This window comes from Loxodonta africana, chromosome 3 (genome assembly GCF_030014295.1).
Source record: "Loxodonta africana isolate mLoxAfr1 chromosome 3, mLoxAfr1.hap2, whole genome shotgun sequence".
NCBI classification, from domain to species: Eukaryota; Metazoa; Chordata; class Mammalia; order Proboscidea; family Elephantidae; genus Loxodonta; species Loxodonta africana.
The window spans coordinates 156,929,645-156,956,831 of record NC_087344.1 but is presented as its reverse complement, the minus strand read 5'-3'; the positions used below and the strand labels follow the sequence as shown (position 1 = coordinate 156,956,831).

Genomic DNA, 27,187 nt, shown 5'->3' with positions numbered 1-27,187 from the left:
TTCTTGGTTACATTCATACTTGTCAGACTTGGTGTTTCTACCTTGGTTTTGAAAAATATTGTTTCTGTAACTAAACTTGTAAGAGTGATTTAGTTATTGATCTTACCACTAATGTTGAGTCCAAAAAGCTTTATTAATTAACTGATCTATTTCTGCAGGTATAACCCATAACCCATTGGGCTGGAAGCAACTAATTTATCCAGGTGGTGTTGTCTGAGGGTGTTAAATGGTGCTGCCAGGAAGTTTCATGGTGTTTCTCAGTGGAAGACCCATTTGTAGCTCACCTTCAAACAGGTAGAGACTCTCATTTTCCCTTGTCCTTGCAACCTAAGAAATATGGTGCTACAGAGAGAACTAAGTAATAAAGACTGCATAGAAAGAAATCCCATGATTTGGAAAGAATACTGGAGTAAAGCTAAACCTTCAGTAGGAACCAATTAATGGAGACCTGAGTCCTAGAAGGAGTCCCTGAGTGTTGCAAACAGCTGCTACCAAAAGGTTGGAGGTTCAAGTCCACCCATGGGCATCTTGGAAGAAAGACCCAGCAACTTACTTCCAAAAAGCTGGCCATTGAAAACCCTGTGGAATACAGTTCTACTCTGACACACATGGGGTTGCCATGAGTTGAAATCTACTTGATGACAACTGGTTTGGAGTTCTAGAGACTGTACTTGGTACAAGTGTTAAACCTAAATTAAGGCCAAAACGCACACTGCGATCTCAACATTGCTACATACAAGGTTGGGTAGATTCTGTATGACAACTGGAATCAAGAGCTGGGTGGGCTAACCAAGTGAGCTGCCCACTACAGATTGGGCTTCACTACATACTACATTAAGGAAAATGCATGTAAGCCGAATGGCAGAATACCTCAGTCACTATCTAGAAAACTCCCACGTGTTGAGTGCAAAGGATCCATCTGTGTTTTTGCCAAGTGGATGGGTTTGCTGGCACAGTAGTTCGGTATTACTCCCCACTGTCACCAAGATGGAGCCGCTTACCTGTTTCAGACCCTGGCTCCTCATTTTTTTCTTCTTTCTCTTCTTCTGAAGGGTGATCCTCTTCTTTATCTTCCTTTCTCTCAATTGTTTTAGGGTCTTTTAAGTGAATTATAAAACTGTGCTTATCCTTTTTCACTTTCACTTTGACAAAAGTTGGGCCTAAGGAATAATCATGGGATAGAAAACAGGCTGAATGGGATGCCACATCAAGCTGCTTGACAAGAGGTTAACGCAGCACAGAGTTTAAACCAGACACTGGAAATAGCTAGGAGTATCAACATCTTTATAAGACGATGTCTAAAGAACTCAAGGACGGTGGAATTCCAGGAATAAATGGTAGACGGATTAGGGAGATACGTGCAAGCCTTCTAGTCACATCTCAACCCAAATTACATAAGCCAATCGATTAGAAGAGAAAATAAATCGGCTGAGGTTAATGTACACCAATAGTCAGCACTGTGATTAATTAAATGAGAGTATGTGAAAGGCCTTTGCAACTTATAAAGAATTACATAAATGTTAGTTATAAACCCATTGCCATTGAGTTGATTCTGACTCATAGTGACCCTATAGGACAGAGTAAAACTGCCCCACAGAGTTTCCAAGAAGCGGCTGGTGAATTCGAACTGCAGACCTTTTAGTTAGCAGCCGTAGCTCTCAACCTGACCTCTTCACAGCTCTCAGAGTCCATTGCCTCCCACCAGATGATAAGTTGTCAAATAAAGCACAGCTCCCCAAACCCACCTGAGGGATCCTTAAGGCACAGTCAAAAAAGTATGCTTGTAGGATGCCCCTAACAGCCTCCCTAGAGCCCGGGTCCTGCTCTCCCCTTGGGAAGAATGAAGCATTTTCTCTCGGGGTTTTACAGACTAGTTCCTCCTCAGTTCTCCTGCCAAACGCCTTTCCCACTTAAAGACTTTTTAATCCAAAGGCAATTTCTCAGTGGTTGAAATAACTAGCAGGTCCCAAGCTGTGTGCTCCAGAGTCCAAGTCAGAACAAAATCATAGTATGCCCTTGGTTTCTGAGATAACAGAATACGTTGTGATTAATATTATTAGCTACTGTGCTCATTGCAGTTACTATTATACTATTTATCAGTAGTATGGGAGTATTTTAATATTTTAACATTGGGTATTGTTATATTAGTGTGTCCAAGCTAAACTCTCAGCTTACCAATGCCTTGTAGAGTCCATTATGATAGAAGAATTTAAAGTCTGACACGTAAATGAATTGCAGTGGGCACACTGCCATTCTCACTTATCACACTCAGGAAGTGCTCCAAAACCCCATGATGGTTTGAAATGAGCTAACACCGTTCAAGCCAATAACCAGCTGCTTTCGAAATGTACCTTTTTCAAACAATATCTTTTCCACTTCAATAAGTCCTCCATCCGAAGGATACAGATAATAATTTGTTCCTGAGATTTGGATGGGTACATCTCCCATATTGTATCCTCGAAACTAGAACAGAAAACATCGTGTTTTGAGTGAGGAACTGCAATTGACAAAAATCAACTCACTAGTGTTGGCCAATTAAAGTTGCCATAAGCTTAATTTGTGCTAATTTTTCTGTCACTTTGTAGACCCATGACTCATGGGCCTCTGTAGACCACTGACTCATGGGCCTCTGTAGACCCCTGAGGACTTCCCCATAGTATCTTTAGCCCCTCCTATGGTGTTACAATGAGATGCATGACTAAAGGAGGTCCAAGAGGTTAAACTCTATTCATTAGGGCATCCTCATAACCTAGTCTAAATCAAATCATAATATTGCCAAGGTAGTGGGAGAAGAAATTTAATTGGATGTTAATTTTCTGCTTAAAGTGAACTGTTATTTTGAGGGGCAGTGATACTATACTTTAGAAGGTCATATCTTAAAGGAATTTTTTTTTTTAATAAAGTGTTAATAGAGCTCATTTCATTAATTTCTAATTTTTAGGGAAAATAGGAAGAAGGGTGGAGGCCCTTGGGTGATAAGACATGAACCTACTTCTGAGAGGCAGAGAGAAAGAGGGGAGCTTAGGTCAGTGGGTCTTTTAGTGTGGTTTCACCTGGGAACTTGTTAGAAGTGCAGATTCTCTGGCCCCAGCCCAGATCTACAGATCAGAAATCCTGGTAGCTGGGCAAAGCAATTTGTGTTTTAAAAGATGTCCTGGTGATTCCACTGCCTTCTAATGCCTGAGAACTACTGGCTTCAAGTAAAAGATGGAAAGAAGGGCAGGGACCGTGAAATTTTTTTCTATTCAACCACACTAGGTTTTCTTAATTGCTGTGTGAGGAAAGGGAAGGTTTCTCTGCATGGCAAAGTTTCACAGAAGCAGACAGCCCTAGAAACTTGGATGTCTGCACAGAGGCAAGCAAACATACTCAGCAAATTCTATCATCTGAGACAGATAAAGACTACACTTGTGTCTGTGTTAACCTATCACAGCTGCCCATTACAGACACCTTAATGGATGCTTTTATGTCAAATTAACATCTTTACTGCCTCTAGTAACCTAGCTTCACGGTACTCAAGAAAAACTGACCTGAGAATATTCCTGTCTTGGTGATTGGCTACAGGAAGTTTCTAGCTACCATAGGACGGACTACAGGTCTGAGCTCAGCTATACAGGAAGAACCCCAAAGCCTTGGCAGTGAAAACTAGGGAACTGGCTGTGTTTCCATAGAAGTTGTGTTTTCCCCAAACAATTAGGAATAGCCCCAAGAAGCTTCTTAGAACATTGATTTTACCGGGTAAACTATCTCAGGTTCTAGTTGCTGGCCGGGCTCCTCTGTTGGTTCTGGGACCTTTGTTTGCTCCTCTTTACTTCTATCCTTGAGAGAAGATTTTTTCTTTGGAGCCTTACTATCTTCCTTCTCTTCCTTATCCTTGCCTTTCTTTTTACCAGCTTCTTTACTCTTCTTTTCTGCTTTTTTTTCTTCCCTTAAGCGCTCTTCTTCTGCTAATCGGTCTTGTTCTTCCTTCCATGCCTGTGAAAACATTTAAAAAATACATTTAACAGGACTTTGAAACAAATTAAATATGAGTTCCATTCATGTTCATTTTGGAGAACATTTAACCTGATTTTTATAAATATCACTTCCGACAAATCAGAAAACTGCAAGCAGAAACCTTGGAGTCCTCTTCGATTTCTCTTACCTATCTTCCGTATACTAAATCATGTCAGTTCTCCTTAGAGATCTCTCTTCATTTCACCTTCTCTCACACCCTGTTACAATTGCCTTAATGAGGTCTTTATTACCTTTAGCCTAGGCTACTGTGGTGCAGTGGCTAAGTGTTCAGCTGCTAACTCAAAGGTCGGCAGTTCGAATCCACAAGCTGCTCCTTGGAAACCCTATGGGGCAGTTCTACTTTGTCCTATAGGGTCACTGTGAGTTGGGCTCAATTCAATAATGGCAATGGGTTTGGTTTTTGGTTTAGACCAATATAGCAGCCTCTTAGCTGGTTTCCTTGCCTCCTATCCTTCTCTACATGAGCCCGACACTCAATTTAGGTCCTAAAGATAGAAAGATTGAGAACAGACAAATGTGTACAGACCAAAGGTTATTAGTGGTTACCAGGGGTGGGTAGGAGAGAGAGGTGAAAGGGGACTCACTGCTTAGGAGATGCTAAAACTCTACTAAGGGTGATAGAAAAAGTTAAGAGGAATAATGGTGATGGTTGCAAAACATGGTGAATACAATTAATGTCACTGAATCGTGCACGTGAAGAATGTTGAAATGGAAAATGCTTTGTTACACATGTATTTACCATAGCAATAATAAAAAAAAAAAAAGATGGTTTACCAGCAGTATGGCAGACTAATGTCCAGAGAAACATTCCTGGCTGAACATAATAAAAAATGGTGGATAAAACATAAAATGTATCATCACAGTACATGGCAGGGCTGGAAGAAAAGTAAAGGATATGAGAAAGCACCAATTCAGTGAGGTAGATGATCCCTGAAGACAGTATTTTCCCAGTATTATCTGTCCATCCCTGGTAGTCCAGAGCCTGGGTTTTAATGGATCATGTTTGACAGACAAGTGACATGCCTGGGAAATAAGATTAGAGACCTCTGAATAAAGATGGTAATTTTTAAAATGACACCTTCATTTTAAAATGACACTAGAAAAAAAGATCTTGAGACTACTAGCCTGCCTCCTTGACCCTAGGTAGAAGGGAAAAAAGAAAAAGTCTCTTCTGAGAACTCCTAGCCACAAGCCTACCCTTAAATAGATTTGTGGCCAAAATGCACATACCCTTAAATTTTTATTTTGAGGCAATCCTGGATTGGTAGTGCTTCTTGGTGCCCAACAGAAGCCAAATCAAATATTCTAGAGACACAAAATGTAAATCCTCAAACAATTCCGAAAGTTACAATTAACATAAGCTCACAATAAAAATCACAAAACTTGAGGAAATAAACCATTTTGAGCAAGAACCTGAAAAACAAGCTATGGAATTATACCTACAAAGACTGCGGATCCTGGAATTATCAGAGAGAGGATATGAAATAAGCACTTTTTAATATGCTTAAATAAAACAGGTATCAAAAGTATAAGAAATAAAAGAGTGTCAAAATGACAGGTGAATTTGAAGGAACTCTTGAAAATGAAATAGAACTTTTGAAAAGGCAGTATATGAACAGATAATGGCTATGAAATTTCCTGAGTTGATAAAAGACACTAATCCTGACATTCAGAAAGGCCCACGAATCAAAAGCAGGAAATAACACTGGTATGCTGGACCCAGCTCATACTGACTTGCAAGAATTTATTGTTAAATTCTCAGGCATTTTGTGATCCAGTTGTTAATCACAGCCATTATTAAAAATTCAATTATATTGTTAGGTACTGTCGAGTTTGTTCCGACTCATAGTGACCCTATGTACAACAGAATGATACACTGAATGGTCCTGGACCATCCTCACAATTGTTACGCTTGAGCCCATTGTTGCAGCTACTGTTGTAAATCCATCTTGTTGATGGTCCTCCTCTTTTTCGCTGACCGTCTACTTTACCAAGCATGATGTCCTTCTCCAGGGACTGGTCCCTCCTGATAATATGTCCAAATATGTGAGACCTAGTTGCCACATCCTTGCTTCTAAGGAGCATTCTAGCTGTACTTCCTCCAAGACAGATTTGTTTGTTCTTCTGGCAGTCCACGATACATTCGATATTCTTCACCAGCACCACAATTCAAAGGTGTCAATTCTTCAGTCTTCCTTATTTATTGTCCAGTTTTCCCATGCATATGACGCGATTGAAAACACTACAGCTTGGATCAGGCTCACCTTGGTCTTCAAGGTGACATCTTCACTGTTTACCACTTGAAAGAGGTCGTTTGCAGCAGATTTTCCCAATGCAATGCTTCCTTTGATTTCTTGACTGCTGCTTCCATGAGTGTTGATTGTGGATCCAAGTAAAATGAAATCCTTGACAACTTGAATCTTTTCTCTGTTTATCATGATGTTGCTCATTGGTCCAGTCGTGAGGATTTTTGTTTTCTTTATGTTGAGGTACAATCCATACTGAAGGCTGTGGTCTTTAATCTTCATCAGTAAGTACCTCAAGTTCTCTTCACTTCCAGCAGGCAAGGTTGTCTCATCTGCATAAAGCAGCTGTTAATGAGTCTTTCTACAGTCCTGATGCCCATTCTTCTTCATATAGTCCAGATTCTTGGGCTATTTGCTCAGCATACAGATTGAATAAGTATGGTGAAAGCATACAACCCTGACACACACCTTTCCTGAATTTAAACCACACAGTATCCCCTTGTTCTGTTAGAATGACTGACTCTTGATCTATGTACAGGTTCCTCATGAGCACAATTAAGTGTTCTGGAATTCCCACTCTTTGCAATGTTATTCATAATTTGTTATGATCCATACCATCAAATGCCTTTGCATAGTCAATAAAACACAGGTAAACATCTTTCTGGTATTCTTTGCTTTCAGCTAGGATACAAATGACATCAGTAGTTATATCCTGGTTCCATGTCCTCTTCTGAATCTGGCTTGAATTTCTGGCAGTTCCCTGTTGATGTACTGCTGTACAGCCATGTTTGAATGATCTTCAGCAAAATTTTACTTGTGCGTCATATTAATGATATTACTTGGTAATTTCTGCATTCAGTTGGATCACTTTTCTTGGGAATAGGCATAAATTTACATCTTTTCCAGGTAGTTGGCCAGGTAGCTGTCCTCCAAATTTCCTGGCATAGACGAGTGAGCAAATCCGGCACTGCATCCATATATTGAAACATCTCAACTGGTGTTCCATCAATTCCTGGAGCTTTGTTTTTTGCCAATGCCTTTACACCATGGCTTGGGTCAGGCTCACCTTATTATTCTCCAAGGTGACATCTTTGCCTTTTAACGCTTTAAAGAGGTCTTTTGCAGCAGATTTGCCCAGCGCAAAGTGCTTTTTGATTTCTTGGCTGCTACTTCTAATAATAACTTCCCTGGATGTTGATTGTGGATCCAAATAAGATGAAATCCTTGACACCTTCAGTTTTTCTCCGTTTATCATAATGATCCTTATTGGTCTAGTGGTGAGGATTTTTGTTTTCTGTATGTTGAGGTATAATCCATACCGAAGACTGTGGTCTTTGATCTTCATCAGTAAGTGAGTCAAGTCACTTCTTCCTTCAGTACCATCAGTTCCTGGCCATATACTACCTCCTGAAATGGTTGAACGTTGACCAATTCTTTTTAGTATAGTGACTTTGTGTATTCCTTCCATCTTCTTTTGATGCTTCTTGCCTCATTTAATATTTTCCCCGAAGAATTCTTCAGTATTGCAACTTGAGGCCTAAATTTTTTCTTTAGTTCTTTCAGTTTGAGAAATATGGAGCATGTTCTTCCCTTTTGGTTTTCTAAGCCCAGGTCTTTGCACATTTCTTATAATACTTTACTTTGTCTTCTCGAGCCATCCATTGAAATCTTCTGTGCACCTCTTTTACTTCATCATTTCTTTCTTTTGCTTTAGTTACTCGACGTTCAAAAGCAACTTTCAGAGTCTCTTTTGACATCTGTTTTGGTCTTTTCTTTTGTTCCCGCCTTTTTAATGACCTCTTGCCTTCTTCATGTATGATGTCCTGGATGTCATTCCACAACTCGTCTGATCTTCAGTCATTACAGTTCAACGTGTCAAATCTATTCTTGAGCTGGTCTGTAAATTCAGGTGGAATATACTCAAGGTTGTACTTTGGCTCTCGTGGGCTTGTTTTAATTTTCTTCAGCTCCAGTTTGAACTTGCTTACGGGCAAATGATGATCTGTTCCACAGTCAGCCCCTGGCCTTATTCTGACTGATGATAGTGAGCTTTTGCATTGTCTCTTTCCACAGATGTAGTCAATTTTGTTCCTGTGTATTCTATCTGGAGAGGTCCATCTGTGCAGTCGCTGCTTATGTTGTTGAAAAAAGGTATTTGCAATGAAGAAGTCATTGGTCGTGGGCAAAATTCTATCATGTGATCTCTGGCATTGTTTTTATCAACAAGGCCATATTTTCTGACTACCGATCCTTCCTCTTTGTTTCTAACTTTCACATTCCAATCACCAGTAATCATTAATGCATCCTGATTGCATGTTCGATCAATTTCAGACTGCGGAAGTTGGTAAAAACTTCAGTTTCTTTATCTTTGGCCTTAGTGGCTGGTGAGCAAATTCGAATAGTTGTTTTAGCTGGTCTTCCTTGAAGACATATGGATATTACCCTATCACTGATGGTGTTGTATTTTGGATAGATTTTGAAATGTCCTTTTTGATAATGAATGCAATGCCATTCTTCTTCAAGTTGTCGTTTCCAGCATAGCAGACCATATGATTGTTTGATTAAAAATGGCTAAAATCAGTCCATTTCAGCTCACTAATACCATTTCATTTTTAACAATTTCCAATTTTCCTAGATTCATACTTCATACAGTCCATGTTCACATTATTAATGGATGCTTGCAGCTGTTTTCTCTCATTTTGAGTTGTGCCACGTCAGCAAATGAAGGTCCTGAAAGCTTGACTCCATCCATGTCATTAAGGTCAACTTTACTTTGAGGAGGTAGCTTTTTCCCAGTCATCTTTTGAGTGTCTTCCAACCTGAGGGGCTCATCTTCTGACACTGTATCAGACAATGTTCTGCTGCTACTCATAAGGTTTTCACTGGCTAATTCTTTTCAGAAGTAGACAGCCAGGTCCTTTTTCCTAGTCTTTCTTAATCTGGAAGCTCAGCTGAAGCCTGTCCATCATGGGTGACCCTGCTGGTATTTGAATACTGGTGGCAAGCTTCCAGTGTCACAGTAACACACAAGACCTCACATTATGACAAACTGACAGATGCATGGGTGAAAAATTCAATTATATAAATGTACAATTAAATGAGATATTGAAAGCAAAGGTAAGGAATATTCAGAACTCACTATTGCCTAATTATTTTACTACATTTCACTATTATTTATGTTCTTGAGATTGTTTATATCAGTTGTATCTCTATAATGGAAATACTACGTAATGGTGTGCTACTGCACACAGAACTCCACATTCTGTGACAATATATTCGTAGTTTGATAATCAGTCATGGTGGGAGTATTTACACTACAGAAATCAGCAAACGCTACAAATCAGGGCTTGATTGGCTATTTTGTTGATTTTCTAGGCTTAAGAAATTGATGGAGGTAATGTTAATAATGCAGACTAAACTTACAAATGTGTATGTCTACAGCTGCTACATTGTGACTAGCACAAAAACTGAGGATATATTCTGCCAGTATTAAAACACTATTATCTGATTGAGCAAAGAAGTTGTTCACATTACAGGTGAATAACTGCGACATGTCTTTCTTGTTTTGCTTTTATTGTTTCATTTTTGTCTTCTTAACATAAATGTTTATATTGGAACTGCGCTCATTTGTCAATTACAACCATAGATTGGCTAAGCATACAAGAGATCAGCAAAAATCAGTGAAAGCACTTTGTGAGAATTAATTGGCTATACGGAATTTACAATAAGGAATACTTTATATTTTATTATTACTTGTAAATTGTGTGCTAGACATGCTTTGTATCAACAGAATATACAACAAACTTATGTGTGTATGTATACATTCACAGTTTTTTTTTTTTTTTTCCTGTAGGGCCATTGCTAAACATTTACTAGCACACTGCTGAATATTTTCAAAGTCACTAGAGAGCAAAAATAAGGTGTTTAGCAATGGCAAATTAGATTGACAACTTATTAATGGCCAGAATGTCAGCCAGGAAAAAGGCGGAAATAGCTTTAGAATGCTCAGAGAAAATTTAAAAAGTAAACAAAGAATTTTATAAATGACAACTATGTTTTGTGAATGAGAGTAGAATAAAGCCACTTTTTTTTTTTTTTGCAGATAAATTCTGCTCCTTGGAAACCCTGTGGGGCAGTTCTACTCTGTCCTATAGGGTCACTATGAGTCAGAATTGACTCAACAGCATTGGGTTTGTTTTGTGGTATATTTTCCTTCTTGTTAGGTATTTTATGTTCTTCAATAATATTTTGTAATTTTCTCCATAAAGACTTAAATTAATAAAGAGTACATCTCTTATTAATTTGTTTCTCTTGGTACCTGATAGTTTTGGTTGTTCTTGTGAATGGTATTTATTTATTACATTTTCTAGATGGTTTTTTTTTTTTTTTTATTGCTACTGTATAGGAAGTCCCATGGGTTTTTTCCAAGTTGATTTTGTATACAGCAGCCTTAATGAACTTTCCCAATTCATTTTAAAAGCCAACATAACCTTAATACCATTTGACTGTTAAAAACAACACAAAAGCCTATAGACCAAGATCCAAGTATTGATTTCTACTCATCTGGAGCAAAATAGAATGACAGAAATAAAAGACTCAAAGAAGAAACTAGTTCACAGGAATAATAGACCACAAGAATCATGGCATCTTCTAGGCTGAGACCAGAATAACAGCTACCACTAAGGAGCATTCTGACCAGGGACACAATAGAAGGTCCTGGAGAGAATAGGAGAAAAATGTAGAGCAAAATTCAAATTCCTAAAAAATAGGGTAGACTTACTGGACTGATAGGGACTAGAGAGCTCCTGAGACTATGGCCCTAAGAGACCATTTGAACTTGTAACTGAAGCCACTCCTGGAGGTCACCTTTCAGCTAAATAATAGATTGGCTTATAAAATAAACAATTTCACCTGTCAGTAATGTGCTCCCTTAAATAATTAACTACGTAAAATACTATCAAATCAAACCTACTTGTTCATTAAAACAATGATATACCATCAAAAATAGTGCTATAATTTTTCATCTATAGTGTACATACAGATGATCCCAGGAGCTTATTAAATGTCTAAATTCCTAGGTTCTACTTTCTAAAGATTCCGATTTAGTTAGACCGTGAATGAGGGTTTACTTTATTAATGAAGTCCTCCTTCTCTCACTCTAGGCCTCCCTAGGCAAAGGATATACGCAGTTATGTGGGTTGAGGACTAAACCTGAATTGTATTCAGTTATAAAAATACCAAAGAGTGTTTGTTACTAGAATGCAAAGGTGATTCATTTGTTAATTATCTACTTCCATAATTCAATATACCAGCAAAATAAAGAGTAAAATGAACAGATATTAGTTTCAATACCAATAGATAATGAAAAACAATTTGATAAAACTCAGTACAATTAACAATAAAATTCTAAACATTTACTATGTAATTATCTTTACCATTAAGATCAAGAAGCCAGGGAGGTTCACCAGAATTATTCAACATTGTTTCCAAGCTTATTGAATACTGATGGGGAATGGGGTGGGCTCTTGTCTACCCAATATTAAAGCTTACAACAAAACTGCTAAAATTAAAAGAGTATATTACTTGCATAACAATTTTATAAGTAGTAGCTGAAATAGAATACAGCATTCAAAAATGGATTCAAAGACTATATGATATTGGGGACATTGGTGGTTCTGTGGTAGGATTCTCACCTTCCATGTGGAAGACCTAGGTTTGATTCCCAGTCAATGTACCTCGTGTGCAGCCACCATCTATCTGTCAGTGGAGGCTTGCATGTCGCTATGATGCTGAACAGGTTTCAGTGGAACTTCCAGACTAAGATGGACTAGGAAGAAAGATCTGGCGATTTATTTCCTAAAATCAGCCAATGAAAATCCTATGGATCACAACTGTCTGATTAACAACTCATCATTGGGATAGTACAGGGCCAGGCAGCATTTCCTTTTGTTTTGGGGTCCCATGTATGAGCCAGGGGTCGACTCGATGGCAGCTAACAACAACAAATACATGATGTAGTTGACATCCCAAATCAGTGGGGGAATTAATGTTATGTTTAATTAAATGGTACTAATAAAATGACAGGCCATCTGGACCAAAAAAGTAAGACCTTTATACTGTGAACAAAATAAATTTCAGATAGATTAGATATCTGAATCAAAAAAAAAAAAATCTATGAAAATATTCTAGCAGAATATAGGTATAAATGTATAACATCAGGGTGGAATCAGCCTGATGGAATCAATAACACAGAAAGCCCAGAAACCGTAATGGAAAAGAATGAAAGTTTTTTTTAATAAAAGTTTTTTTTTTTTTAATAAACTATAACAGTCATATAAAAGAAGCACAAATTCTAAGCAAGTAACTGAGTGAATTACCACAAAGTAATCACTCCTGTAACCACCACCCTGATTAAGAAATAGAAAACTTCCAGCTTCCCAAAAACCCTCGATCACTACCCGCTGTCACTGTCTCAAAGGCAACCACTTTCCTGACTTGTAACATTTTATTTAGTTTTGTCTGTTTTTAAACTTTGTAGAAATGAAATCACACGTGATGTATGCATTCTTTGGACTCTGTCTTTTTTGCTTAACAAAATGTTTGTGAGATTCACCCACACTGCTGGTGACGGTAGGACGTTCATTTCCATGGCTTCATAGTATTTGCTCATATAACTATTTAATTTAGGCATTCTACTGATGAATATTTGGATTGTTTCTTGTTTGGAAGAATTACAGATAATGCTGCAAGAGCAATTTTGTTCATGCGTCTTGGTGCACAGGTGCTGGCACTTTTATTAGGTATATACTCCGGAGTGGAAGCTCTAGGTTAAAGAGAAAGTGTATGTTTTACTTCAATAGATACAGCCAATTTTCTAAAGTGAAAGTACTAATTTATACTCCAGGAAGAAGTGTGTGAGAATTCATATTACTTCACATCCTTGTCATAATTTGGTATTGTCAGTCTTTTAAATTTTTGCCAAAATGATAGATTTGACTACACAAAAATGAAATATTTCTATATCTATAGAAATACAATGGGTGTCTATTAATAAGGCAATTGTTGAATAAATTATGGTATCTAAAAATTATGGACTAATATATCACCATGAAAAATTAGTTAGATCTCTATATACTGTCCTGAAGAGAAATTCATGATATGTTAGAAAGAGAAAAAAAGCAAGTGGCAGAGTAAAAAATCCAACTGAATCTAAAAGAAAAAGAAAACAAAACAAAAATCCCACTGTATATTTGTGCATATGAGCTTGTATGAGCATAGAACATGCCAAATTATTAATATTTCTTATTTTAGGGGCTTTTGATTCATTACAAAAGCATGCTTTACTTTTGTCATTAAAAATTCCAACCAAAATTATGCAAACAAAAACAAACAACTGCAGTATAAAAAAAAGTGTATACCAAGTCTGAACAAGGCACTTCCCTAGATGGTGGTTATATAAAAATTAATAAAACACAGCTTTCCTTAAAGGCTTATCATCTGGTAGAGAAGACAGTTTGGCAGAGAGACTGTTCTTTCATTGCAGATTCAATTATCCTTAGGGCTTAGCAAAAAAAAAAAAAAAAAAATTTCCTGTTACGCCACACAAACTTCCCATCACAAAATAATTTTGGATTTGTGATTACTTTGTATCATTTGTCTTCCTTGGATTACCTTGAGAGAGCCTTCTAAAATGAAAGGAATCTTTTCCTTCTCTTTTTCTTTCTCTTTTTCACTCTCTGATACCTCTACTTTGCTGATTCCTTTGTTACCTATAAGCAGAGAAATTAAACTTTCAGTAACTTCCTAAAATAAGATGGTATAGAAGGACCAAAGCTATGGGCTGGAGGGGGATATCAAAGGCTATCAGGTTCAACTCCCCGGTAACTCATCACTGAATCCTTTCTACACCATCCCTAGTGGACATCTGAACTGGGACTGAGCTCCTTCAGAGACTAGAAACTCATAGCCTCTGGGCAGAGTGCGTTCCATTCTCATATAGTATGTTGCGATGTTGCAGCTCTAATAGAACTGGAATCTGTCTTTGTAAATCTTTCATCAAGTTACCCTAGTTTAACCCCTTGAGTCCACACAGAACAAGTCTAACTTTTCCTTCCGTATTGCAATCTCCTCTTGCCATTGTGATCATTCTGTTTACATCTTTCTTGACTCGAAAGCCCTCAAACAGAATGAAACACTTAGCTGGCGTATTTTGACCCCAAGGTGAACGTTTTCAGGATTTCTGCAGGCACCTAGATAGTTATAAACCTTTTGGTTCTGTTCAGAAGCAGAATAAAGAAAAGGCCATCAACTCACAATCTTTCCTGCTAATAGGCAAGTGTGGCCCTAGATACGATTGTGAGAGAGTGAACTTATCTCTCCTTTTTGTGCAGTCGCATTCATTACTCTAGGTGCCTAGTGCTTTTCTAAGGAGCCCTGGTGGTGCAGTGGTTAAACACTCAGCTGCTAACTGAAAGGTTGGCAGTTTGAACCCGCCAGTGGCTCCAGGAAGAAAAGACCAGGCAATCTGCTCTTGTAAAGATTACGGCCAAGGAAATCTTATGGTGCAGTTCTAGTCTGTCGTATAGGGTCGCTATGAGTCAGAATTGATTTGACAGCACACAACAACAACCGTGTTCTTCTGTTGGACCCTCATCAGGATAAAGGTAGAGCTTCGGTGGACAGTAAATAATTGATCATTAACTTGGTTTTGTAAGTTTTATTTTAGAATCAAATTCACTACAGACTCCTCTGGTGACTGACAAGAGTTGCAAAATCTTGCTTCTTTATGAGAAATCACGGTCAATTTTGGCTATCAGAAATACTGAACATTATTTACATGGAGTTTACTCTCCTGGCACCAAAAAAAAAAAAAAAAAACCAAATCCTTTGCCGTCTGTTGGCACAAACCCAGTGAAATATTATTTTCAAAACAAATTACCTCATTGTTTCACTTCTTTTCTTTATCAAGTATCCTTCTAAAAATCTACTTCACTCTCCCCTTAGCACCTCTCCTCCCTTTCCTCCAGAGCATTAAGACCATGGAAATGAATAACAATAAAAGCAAAGATATGTGTATTAATCCAAGATTCTGTCAAGTCCCTGTTACAGGCCACCGAGAATCCTTCTTCCCTTTATCTCTCATTTTGTACCCCCAGTTCATCTTGGGACCATCGGCTTGCTGTTCTAAGGAAGGTCGTCTTTTGATCTCACTTTTGGAATCTGTAATTATTTTAATAGAGACCAGCTGACTCTGAATTTACCTCATATATTGTCAACAAATCTATGGTAGCTGAACCAAAAAATCCTATCAAAATAAAGACATTTGACATTTCCCTAATACATCACATTTGACTCACACCACAGATAAAATCTTCCTGATCAGGCAGAAAGTGGGGTCAATATAAGACAAATATTCCATCATCCCCAGTCAGGCACATTCTCATAATATTCTATTTATTAGAGGAAGCGAAAAGTCACAGGAATTTTGTGGGTAACTCTTTTAAATCCTGAAATACTCACAGTCTTGATTAAATTAAGAAATAGGAGACTATCTAATGTCTTTTGGAATTTACTCTAGGTATAAGTTGAACGTAAACCCTGGTGGCGTAGTGGTTAAGTGCTATGGCTGCTAACCAAAGGGTTGGCAGTTCGAATCCACCAGGTGCTCCTTGGAAACTCTATGGGGGCAGTTCTACTCTGTCCTGTAGACTCGCTATGAGTCGGAAAGAGTCGGAATCGACTCGACGGCACTGGGTTTGGTTTTTTTGCTTTTATGAGTTGAACAGGTTACTTACTTTTAGATTTTTTAGGAGAATAAATTTTGCCAGGAGAAGAAACTTTGCCAGAAGATTTGAATTCTGCATCAGTCTTGGTCCTAGCTATATCCTCAGCCATTTTAGATTCTTGATATATAGCTTCTTCTTTTGTGATCCAATCTTGAATGGATTTCGCAACAAGTTCCAAATAATTTCTAAGAAAAGCAAGGGAGAGCAGATGACAATTGAGTTACTATTAAAGTAAAAATATACGTAAGGTACTGACTGCAAATGAACTGCTTGTGAAATAAATAGACTTGGAGATATCCTAGATGAATTTTGTACTGAGTAGTCAAGCACAAATATACAGTGAGCATATGAAACATGCCCAACTTCACTCACAGTTAAAGACATGTAAATTAAAAATGAGATATCATTTTCATCCAAGTCAAGACTTAAGAAGTTTGATAACACCGAGAGTTGATTACGATTTGGAGAAACAGTATCTCTCAAAAACTCTTGGTTGGAGAGTAATACGGTGTAATTTTGGTTGGAGAGTAATAAGGTACTTTTGTAACCTCGTAGAAACTCTTGTAACTGACCGCCAGCTAGTTGACTCACTAGATTAACTAAAAACACTCCAGTCTTGCTATAAAACATAGTGGCCTTGTGAGTATCCGCACCCTAAATGCTACTCTCTAAGCTGCTTGGGCATTTATGCTTATATCAGTGAGTTGTTGCCTACCAAGAATCAGTCATATTTGCTCCCAAGTTTGTTCATACTAGTTATCCTGATTATTGTAATTTTTAAAATTAAATGTTGTATACACGTATCACATATGAATGTCCAAAGAGAGTTGTTTCCCAGGAAATGAGCTGAAAGATTTAGGTCTGAAAATAAACATTAGTTTTTTGTCAAGTTAGGAGTCCCTGTGTAGCACAGACAGTTAAGGGATTGGCTACTAATCGAAAGGTTGGTGGTTTGCATCAATTAGAGACACCTCAAAAAAAAAAAAGGCCTGGTGATCTACTTCCAAAAGATCATAGCCATCGAAAACCCTATGGAGTTCAGTTCTACTCTGAAACACATGGGGTTGCCATGAGTCGTAATCGACTCGACACAATAGTTTTGTTTGGTTGTTGTCAAATTATGTAAAAGTGAAGCCTAACATTTTGAAAAAAATAAAGATAGACGGAGTCTACACTCAGGTTGCTTTGTGATTTTCTTTAGTTCTTGATCCATTTTAAAGAAATAAACTGAAAATTGTAGCCTATGAATCATGGGTGCTCAATATCTTTGGAAAATAATTGATTTCTTAAACTCAACGTGTCCCCAGATGAGCTACTGATCTTCCACCAAATTGCTTGATCATTCAAAGTCTCAGCTGATGGCAAGTCTACACTTCCAGTTGAGGAGGTGAAATATCCTAACGTTATTCTTTTTTTTTAATTTATTCATTTATTACTTTTTAAAAAACTTACTGTGCTATAAGTGAAAGTTTACAAATCGTCAGTGTCTCACAAAAACTTAAATACACCTTGCTATGAACTCCTAGCTGCTCTCCCCATAATGAGACAGCACACTCCTCCCCTCCACCCTGTATTCCCTGTGTCCATTCAACCACCTCCTGTCTACCCTGCCTTCTTATCTTCCTTCCAGATATGAGCTGCCCACATAGTCCCATGTGTCCACTCGAGCCAAGAAGCTCACTCCTCACCAGCATCATTTTCTATCCTATAGTCCAGTCCAATCCCTGTCTGAAGAGTCGGCTTAGGGAATAGTTCCTGCCTTGGGCTAACAGAAGGTCTGGGGACCATGACCTCTGGGGTCCCTCTAGTCTTAGTTAGATCATTAAATCTGGCGTTTTTTATGAGAATTTGAGGTCTGCATCCTACTGCTCTCCTGCTCCCTCAGGGGTTCTCTGTTGTGTTCCCTGTCAGGGCAGTTATCGGTGGTAGCCAGGCACCATCTAGTTCTGCTCCCATTCTGATGTAGTCTCTGATTTATGTGGCACTTTCTGTCTCTCGGGCTCATAATTACCTTGTGTCTTTGGTGTTCTTCATTCTCCTTTGCTCCATGTGGGTTGAGACCAGTTGATCCATCTTAGATGGCTGCTTGCTAGCGTTTAAGACCCCAGACACCACTAAGTGGGAGGCAGAATTTTTTTTAACAAATTTTATTATGCCAATTGACCTAGATGTCCCCTGAAACCATGATCCCCCCAAAATTAATATCGCCACTCCTGCTCTTTTTTGATTGTTGTTTACTTGATATATTTTTTTCCATCCTTTGAGTTTCAGTTTGTGTCTCTAAGGTTTGTCTCTTGTAGGCAGCATTTAGACAGATCGTGTTTTTTTTTTAATCCATTCTGCCACTGTCTCTTTATTGGTGCATTTAGTCCATTTACATTCAGCATAATTGTGGATAGGTATGAATTTACTGCTGTCACTGTGATGTCTTTTTTTGTGTGTGTGTTGTTGACAGTTTCTTTTTCCTACTTGATTTTTTGTGCTGAGTAGTTTATCTTTATATATTGTCTTTTCCTCTTAATTGTTGTTATTGATTTTGTTTTTGCTGAATATTTTTTTCTTCTAGTATTTTATTTTGATGAGTAGGATTGTTAGTCTCCTTTGTGATTACCTTAATATTTACACCTACTTGTCTAAGTTTAAACCTAACTTTTATTTCTTTGGATTGCCTTGTCTTTCTCTCTATACAAAAGATTTATGACTACATTTCTTAGTCCCTCTTTAGTGTTTTAATGTTGTCTTCCTTTACATAATGACATCGCTGTTTCCCTGTTTTGAGCTTTTTTAAATCTTGATTTATTTTTGTGATTTCCCTATCTGGGTTGACATCAGGTTGCCCTGTCCTGTGTCCTAGTCTTGGGTTGATATCTGATATTATTGGTTTTCTAACCAGAGAACTCCCTTTAGCATTTCTTGTAGTTTTAGTTTGGGGTTTATGAATTCCCTAAACTTCTGTTTATCTGGAAATGTCCCAGTTTTGCTTTCATACTTGAGAGACAGTTTTGCTGGATATATGGTTCTTGGCTGGCAATTTTTTTTCCTTCAATGCTTCACATAAGTCATCCCATTGCCTTCTTGCCTGCATGGTTTCTGCCGAGTAGTCCGAGCTTATTCTTATTGGCTTTGTTTGTAGGTGACTTTTCATTCATCCCTAGCCACTCTTAAAATTATCCCTTTATCTTTGGTTTTGGCAAGTTTGATTATAATATGTCTTGTTGATTTTCTTTTTAGATCTACCTTATGTGGAGTTGGATGAGCATCTTGGATAGATATCTTTTCATGTTTCATGATATTAGGGAAGTTTTCTGCCAATAAATCTTCAACAGGTCTCTCTGTATTTTCTGTTCTCCCTTGCTGTTCTGGTACTCCAATCACTCATAGGTTATTTCTCTTGATCGAGTCACACATGATTCTTAGGGTTTCTTCATTTCTTAAAAAAATTCTTTTATGTGATTTTTCTTCAAATATATTGGTGTCAAGTGTTTTTATCTTCAGGTTCACTAATTCTTCCTTCCACTTCCTCAGTTCTGCTCCTCTGACTTTCTATTGAGTTATCTAATTCTGTAATTTTATTGTTAATCTGAATTTCTGATTGTTGTCTCTCTATGGATTCTTGCAATCTATTAAATTTTTCATTATGTTCTTGAATAACTTTTTTAATTTCTTCAACTGCTTTATCTGTGTGTTCCTTGGCTTGTTCTGTATTTTGCCTGATCGCCTTCCTGATCTTGTTCCAGATGTGTTGAAGAGTTCTGTATATCAATCTTTTGTATTTTGCATCTGGTAATTCCAGGAAAACACCTTCATCTACAAGATTCCTTGATTCTTTGTTTTGAGAGTTTGTTGAAGCAATCATGGTTTGCTTCTTTATGTGATTTGATATTGCCTGTTGTCTCCAAGCCATCTATAAGTTGTTGTATTAGTTTATGTTTGCTTACTGTATCCTAGCTTCTTGCTTCGTTTTGTTTTGATATACCCAAATAGGCTGCTTAAGTGAGCTAGCTTGATTATTTTTGCCTTTGAAGCTCTAACGTCCTGTCACCAGATGGCTAGAGCTGTTACCAGGTATATGTGCTTAGGAGTCCATTCACTTTTCTTGTATGGATTCAGCTCAGGTATCCAGGTAGTTTGTTATTAAGTGTGTGGTACAGGTTCTGTGCTATAGTCTTAGAGGGCAGGGGTGATTGGTGTAGGTACCAGTATCTGGTTGCAGCAGGGGGCTGACTACTGTCTCCCAAGTGTCTGTGAGGAAAGAGCATCCCTGTTCCCTAGAGTGCACAGGTGGGTGGGTTCTGCTGCTGGACCATGGGTACCCAATGCTTTTGGTTGTAAGGGCTGAGAGGTACCCCTTATCCTTGGACCTCTGTTAGGGTGGCTAGGAGATGTGGGTGTAGCCACCAGTCCATAGGCCCCCGATGTGGTTAGGTGAGGACCCTGTTTAACAGGAAAAGCAGTGTAAAACATCAAACGACAACCTCTCCACCACACAGCTGAAACAGTTGCAGCCTTCCAAAAAGGGTCTATTCTTCTGAAACGGACCCACACAGGTCCACGCAGGGGTGAAAAGTATTCAAAGTCCGAGGACTGTTTTTGCCTGGACAGGACCTGCCTCTATCCTGAGCTCCTCACCTTAGTGGAGCTGACAGATTATTTTTTCCCCCAATTGTGAATTTATTCCTTCTCCAAGGCCAAGAGAATGGCTCAGAGCATGCAGGAGGGCCTATCTCAGGCCCAGGGAGATTGACACCCACTGAAGCCAGCTTGGGGCCTGGGACCATGGTAAAATATGTGCAAGTACTTAACTTTTGCTGAGAGTGCCATTTTTCTCTGGTTCTGGAGGTGTGAGTAGGCTGCGTGGCTAGCTGTCTCTCCCTGAGGAAACCATGTCCTGAATGCTACCACCAGCTCCACCACAGTCGCTCCAGAGAACAGTGCCTGAGGGTTCCCGGTGATTCAGGTTCGGCAATTGCCCTCCACTTCTGAACTTTTTTTTTTTTTTTTTCTGAACTGTCTCTCCCTCCTTTTTTGCGGCTCGGTCTGTTTTCTAACTTTGCCTTTGATGCTCAGGGCTCCTAGCTTGTCATAAATATAATCATTTCACTTGTTTTTTTCTGGTCTTTGTTGTAAGAGGGATCACCAGAAATGTCTGTCTACTCTGCCATCTTCACCCCACCTCCTGAAGTTATTCTTGACTCTGCTTATTTTCCCACACCCCCCTCCAATCTGTCAGGACATCCAGATTGTTTTTACTTTTAAAATATATGCAAAATCTGATCACTTCTCACCTTCTTTACTGCTATCATCCTGACCTAAGCCACTACCATCTCTTGCTAGGATTGTGGCAACGGCCTTCCAACTGGTCTCCTTGTTCCTATCATTGACCCCATAACCCTTTCAATTCTTAAGTCAGATCGTGTCCCTCTTCTCAGAATCTTCCAATAATTTTGCATCTGAATAAAAACAAGAGTCCTTAGAGTGACCTACAATGAGGGAACACAGGCTCATATGTACAACCAAATTAGTATTCTTATGAAAGGACAAGATAAAGAATATTAAAGAATGAAAAGATTTAGGATTCTTACCACCCACAGATACTTTCTGAATAAATTATTTACAAATGCATTCTAGCTACATTGAAAAATCAAATAAATTCAGGAAGGAAGACAACACGAGACGTAAGTAAAAGAATTGAGGAAAAAAGACAGTAAAATTTATAATTAAATGCAAATAATTATTACTATTTATTTGTGATTATAAAATATTACAATCAAAAACAAAATTTCTAGATAATCTCAAAATGGAGGGCAGGGATATTTTTTGGGAAAGTGAATGTATGTTAAGGTTTTAAGCATTTTTGGGAAATTAATTAATGCTAACCATGACATTAAAAAAGTGTTTATAAATATGTGATTCAAAAGGATAAATGTAACCTCTAGAGGAATATAAATAGAATGGATAACTTTTTTAAAAAAAATCACATGCTAAGAATGAGCTAAGAAAATTCAGTCAAAAAAAGGAATGAAAAGGATTAATACTAAAATACAAATATGTTTATAAAATTAATTGGTAACAGCAAAGTCAAAAAGATTATCAATAAAAACGAAAATGAAAGGATCAAATTCTATTAAAAAGAGGCTCCCAGAATGGCTAAAAAAATAAATTCTAGCTACTGTTATATAGGGATGTGCCCCTGACAAAAGAAAAATTATGCAGAAAAATTAAAACGTGGCAGGTAGCTGAATCGGAAACTAGAAGAAGCCTGGGTCCTCGGTAACCACAGTAAGTAGCTGCACTGTCCGTGAAGCAAGGCCTGACTCCACATTTCTTACTACATGAGAAGAATAATCCTCTTATTTGTTTAACAACTGTAGTCAGGTTTCCATTAATATAATGAAACGCAATTCCTAGCTGACACATAAAATGATTGAAACTTATATCAATAAGTTCTTACATAAAGAAAGAATGTTCAATAATATCAGATATGGTTAAACTCAAGATGCAAAGCATTAAAAGGAACACAGAGGGCTATCTTATATTGATAAAAGTTACAATCCATTAAGGATACATCTAAAAACACAGATTCAAAAATAAATATACACACACACAGTATACATGTAGAACTATAAACAAAAGAAATGGATAAATCCATAATCATAAAGAGAGACAATAATACACCTCTCGGAAACTGACATTTTTCATGAGAATACTGTGTTTAATTTCATGCCAATAGACTAGAAAATCTGGATGTCATGCGTGATTCCCTAGGAAAATATAAATTACTAAAATCAATTCAAGAAGAAGTAGAAAATCTGAATAAAGGATTACCCTTAGAAGAAATGAAAAGATTGTCAATGATCTATTCATCATCCCTTAGCACTAACATCTCTTCCCTTGGGTCCTGCTGTCCAGCCCTCAGGAAGCCACTAACTTGAAATGATTTTCCATGTGAAATGTATCATCCTCCTAAAAATAGATAATGCACTATATGATGTAAGCTACTGTATACATGAGTAGAGCGTTAGACAGACCTGGGAAAATGACCTTGTTGTCCAACTTCCAACAGTGTCATTTTTGGAGAACTACAGAGTTAAGATGAATGTGCAATATTTTGACTGCCTTGCTTGCTGTGAAACCTCATATTTGTGGGACTGCACTTTGATGAGACAGCTGAGAGTTGATGTTAAGGCCTTGGCATGCAGGCCTTGGCGAGAAACGGAGGCTGTGGCTTTTCTGTGTGAAGCTGACTCACACGTATTTTGACGCTCACCTTCAGCAGTCATATACAACCAGCGTGGGTGAACAAAGCAAAAGACATTATACACGGGGTAGCTGCTGAGTCATCTGATGAGATGAAGACTCTGGTCATGTTGTATTTCCTGCCCTGTATTATTTTAATAAGGAGCCCTGGTGGCCCAGTGCTTAAACTTTCAGCTGCTAACCAATAGGTCAGCAGTTTGAATCCATCAGCTGCTCCATGGGAGAAAGATGTGGCAGTCTGCTCCCATAAAGATTACATCCATGGAAACCCTATAGTGCAGTTCTACTCTGTCCTGTAGGATTGCCATAAATCAGAATTGACTTAGCAGCAATGTGTTATTCTTTCATAAAGTTAAGCTGATAGAGGACTGGACTAAAGCCTATTGCATCTTGTAAATCTAGCTGTCAATTTCGATGCATGATTACCCTGTGCTGGAATGCCAAATCATAAAAAAAAAAAAAAGTAATTGTCATTTCATTCCATGAGGCTAGCATAACAAAGTCATAAAAAAAAAAAGAAGAGCCCACAGCCAAAATGTTTACAATTAAATTCTTATTTCTGTATAACCCATGAGTCAAATTAGAAATCATATTGGAAACGAAAAATGAAAGATAATGAACATATTATCAATCAGGTCTTTTGGGATGTTGCTAAAGTGGTATTGGGGAAAGATTTTTCCTTACATGCTTATACTATAAAGAAAAACAAACAAACAAAACCCCAGAAAATCAAGAGATAAGTTTCTAATTTAAGAAGTAAAAGAACCTCCGAACAGTCCAAGGAAATTAACTGACATGAAATAATAAAAATGATAAAAAAAAAAAAAACCCAGTGCCATCGAGTCGAAACCACTATGCCACCAGGGTTTCACAAATAAAAATGATAGCATAATGAAATGAAATAAAAAGGGCAGAGAATTGGAAAGCAAGAGTTAGTAGTTAGTTCTTTAGACATACTAATAAAATCGGCAACCCTGTTAAGATTTATCCACAAAAATTCAGAGAAATCACAGATTAAAAATATTAGAAACTAAAAGGAATACAGTAAAATGTAGCACAAATTAAAAAGGTTAGAGAATATTTGCATCAAATTTATGCCAATTAACTTTACAGACAGGTGAAATGATCACAGTCCTAGAAATACATAAATTATCAAACCTAACTCAAAAATAAGTAGAAAACCCGAAGAGTCTAACAGTCACAAAAGAAATTATAAATTAGTAATTAAACATCTCCCCAAACCTAGATGGTTTTATCTGCAAGTTCTATCAAACACCAAAGGAACATATATCTTAATCTTACATAAATCTTTTTGGAAAATCAAAAAATAGAAGTAAAAAAGGAAGAAAATTTCTCAATTTATGAGGTTAGTATAATCTCATTACTCAAACAGGACAAGAACAGTTAAAAAGGGGAAAATTACAGCTGAATCTTGCTCATGAACACAAGGCAAACATTCTAAACAACGTATCAGCAAACCAAATCCAGCAATATACGTATACTAACATAATGGCCAAATTGGCTTTATCCCAGGAATGCAAGTTTGGTTCAACACTAGAATATCTATTAATGAAATTCAGCATGCTAACCAATTAAAGGAAAGAAATATGAACACCTGAATTGGTGCAGAAAAATAATTTGATAAGATTTAAAAACCATTTATGATTAAGAACTCGTAGCAAACTAGTAACGGGAGAGAACTTTACTAACCTAATAAACAGTATCTACATAAACTGTACACCAAAAAACACACCTAATGGCTAAATATTCAAACATTCTCTTTAAAGAAGACGTGGACGCCATCTCAAAATTATATTGAAGGTCCTCGTCAGCAACTAAGATCAGAAGAAATATGAAAATCATAATTATTTGCAATGAAGAAACAAAACAAAGAAAAATACAGATTAGCAGTTCGACCTCTTGATGCACCTATTATATGACTTAACTTAAAAAAAAACAAAACCATTTTATGACTTTAGTGTGTGCGTGCACACCCTATTCCCCCAATTATTCTGTAAATCCATGCTCTGTATCTTTCTCCAGCCCTTGGAACTAAAACAGTGATATACAAATAAATAATAAACATTAAGCAAAGAGCCCTGGTGGCACAGTGGCTAAGTGCTTGGCTGCTAACTGAAAGGCTGCTAACCCCCAGCTGCTCCATGGGAGAAAAGATTTGGCAGTCTGCTTCTGTAAAAATTACAGCCTTGGAAACCCTATGGGGGCAGTTCTACTCTGTCCTATGGGGTTGCTGTGAGTTAGAATCAAATCAACAGCAACAGTTTTTTGTTTTTTATACATTAAACAGTAGGAGAAAATAATGAAATGGCCTCGTTATTAATGAGGAGAGATAAAACAGTTCTAGGAAAGCAAAGAAATCACTAAGGAGCTGGGACAGGAAAATAAAAACAAAACAAAACACAACACTGGTTCCTAGAGATCTCAGCTTGCTGGAAACTTGACTGTTATGTTGGTATGTCACTCAATTGCTCTACTTTTCATCCTCCCAGATCAAGTGGAGTTACCCAAAACCAGCATGCTGAATGTCGTTGAAATCTTTCAGAGGCAGTCTTACTGGAGCCTAAATGAATAAAATGTAATTTAACATCCCCACCGGGCTTCATGAGAGCAAGAACAATGTCTGTGTTTTTCAGTGGTACGGCTTCAGTGCCAATCACAGTGCCTAGCATACAACGGACATTCAATCTGGTGAGTTGAATTGGATCTATCGTACCACACAAATGTTCTTATTTGAATTGAACCACCTAGTTTAGCCTAAGGAACTAAGAAGGAAATTAAGTAAGAAGCTAACTAAACTAAACTAACTAACTATATAGTTAACTAAGCTAAGTTGGTTACCTGAATCCAACGTTGGAGTGAAGAGCAATATTCCAACATTCGCGATGCAGACGTTGTGTGTTCATTGGGTTATGAAAGACTAAGAGCAGAGAGTTGTCTTGGGTATGGTAATAGGAATCGATACACCTGTACTGCTGATTGGCTTCTTGAAGAACCTGGAAATAGAAATAATGCAATTGTTATGCCTTTTTTTTCCCAAGAGGGTGCCTCCTGCTAGGGCATTTCTCTGTTGCCCTTTTCTTTGTCCCCTTATCTCCACATTCTTAGTTTAGATTCCCAGAGGATTGTCTCCTAATTGCTAGAAACTGGGAGCATAAATGGTATATATTTTTCTGGGCATTTAAGCAACTCTTATAGAAAAATAAATGATAAGTTCTAGGCATACAGGAAACCATGGTGGCATAATGGTTAAGAGCTACAGTTGCTAACCAAAAGGTCAGCAGTTCAAATCCACCAGGCGCTCCTTGGAAACCCTATGGGGCAGTTCTATTCTGTCCTATAGTGTCACTATGAATTGGAATCTACTCGATCACAATGAGTTTTTTTTTAAAGCATACAGGCAAGGAGCCCTGGTGATGCAATGGTTGAGTGCTCAGCTACTAGCCGAAAGGATTGTGGTTCAAACCCACCCAGCAGCTAGCTCTGTGGGAAAAATATCTGGTGATATGCCCCCATAAAGATTACAGTCAAGAAAACCTTACGGGGCAGTTTTACTTTGTCACATGAAGTCACTACGAGTTGAAATCAACTCCATGACACCCAACAACAACAACAGGCATACAGACATTTCCTCAAGGGCTCTTCCTTAAGGATGAAAAACCAAAACCAAACCCGTCGCTGTTGAATTGATTCTGACTCATAGCAGCCCTACGGGACAGAGTAGAACTGCCCCGTAAGGTTTCCAAGGAGCAGCTGGTGGGTTCGAACTGTTGACCTTTTGGTTAGTAGCCAAGCTCTTAATCACTGTGTCATCAGCGCTTATAAATAATAATTAGGTCAAGCAGTTATTTATTCAGCGTTTTC

General features: G+C 37.8%; 1 protein-coding gene across 2 annotated transcripts in view; it reads right to left on the bottom strand.

The window, feature by feature from the left end:
• Nucleotides 1-27,187, bottom strand: part of SPAG17 (sperm associated antigen 17) — a 259,459-nt gene that overhangs the window by 77,562 nt on the left and 154,710 nt on the right. For both annotated transcript variants that reach the window (XM_064282366.1, XM_003409619.4), the window contains exons 18-23: nucleotides 26,165-26,319; nucleotides 16,058-16,233; nucleotides 13,935-14,032; nucleotides 3,736-3,975; nucleotides 2,352-2,463; nucleotides 1,002-1,160 (exon numbers count right to left, since the gene is read on the bottom strand). In XM_064282366.1, the coding sequence (XP_064138436.1) occupies nucleotides 1,002-1,160; nucleotides 2,352-2,463; nucleotides 3,736-3,975; nucleotides 13,935-14,032; nucleotides 16,058-16,233; nucleotides 26,165-26,319 (940 nt within the window). The remainder of the gene's footprint in view (nucleotides 1-1,001; nucleotides 1,161-2,351; nucleotides 2,464-3,735; nucleotides 3,976-13,934; nucleotides 14,033-16,057; nucleotides 16,234-26,164; nucleotides 26,320-27,187) is intronic.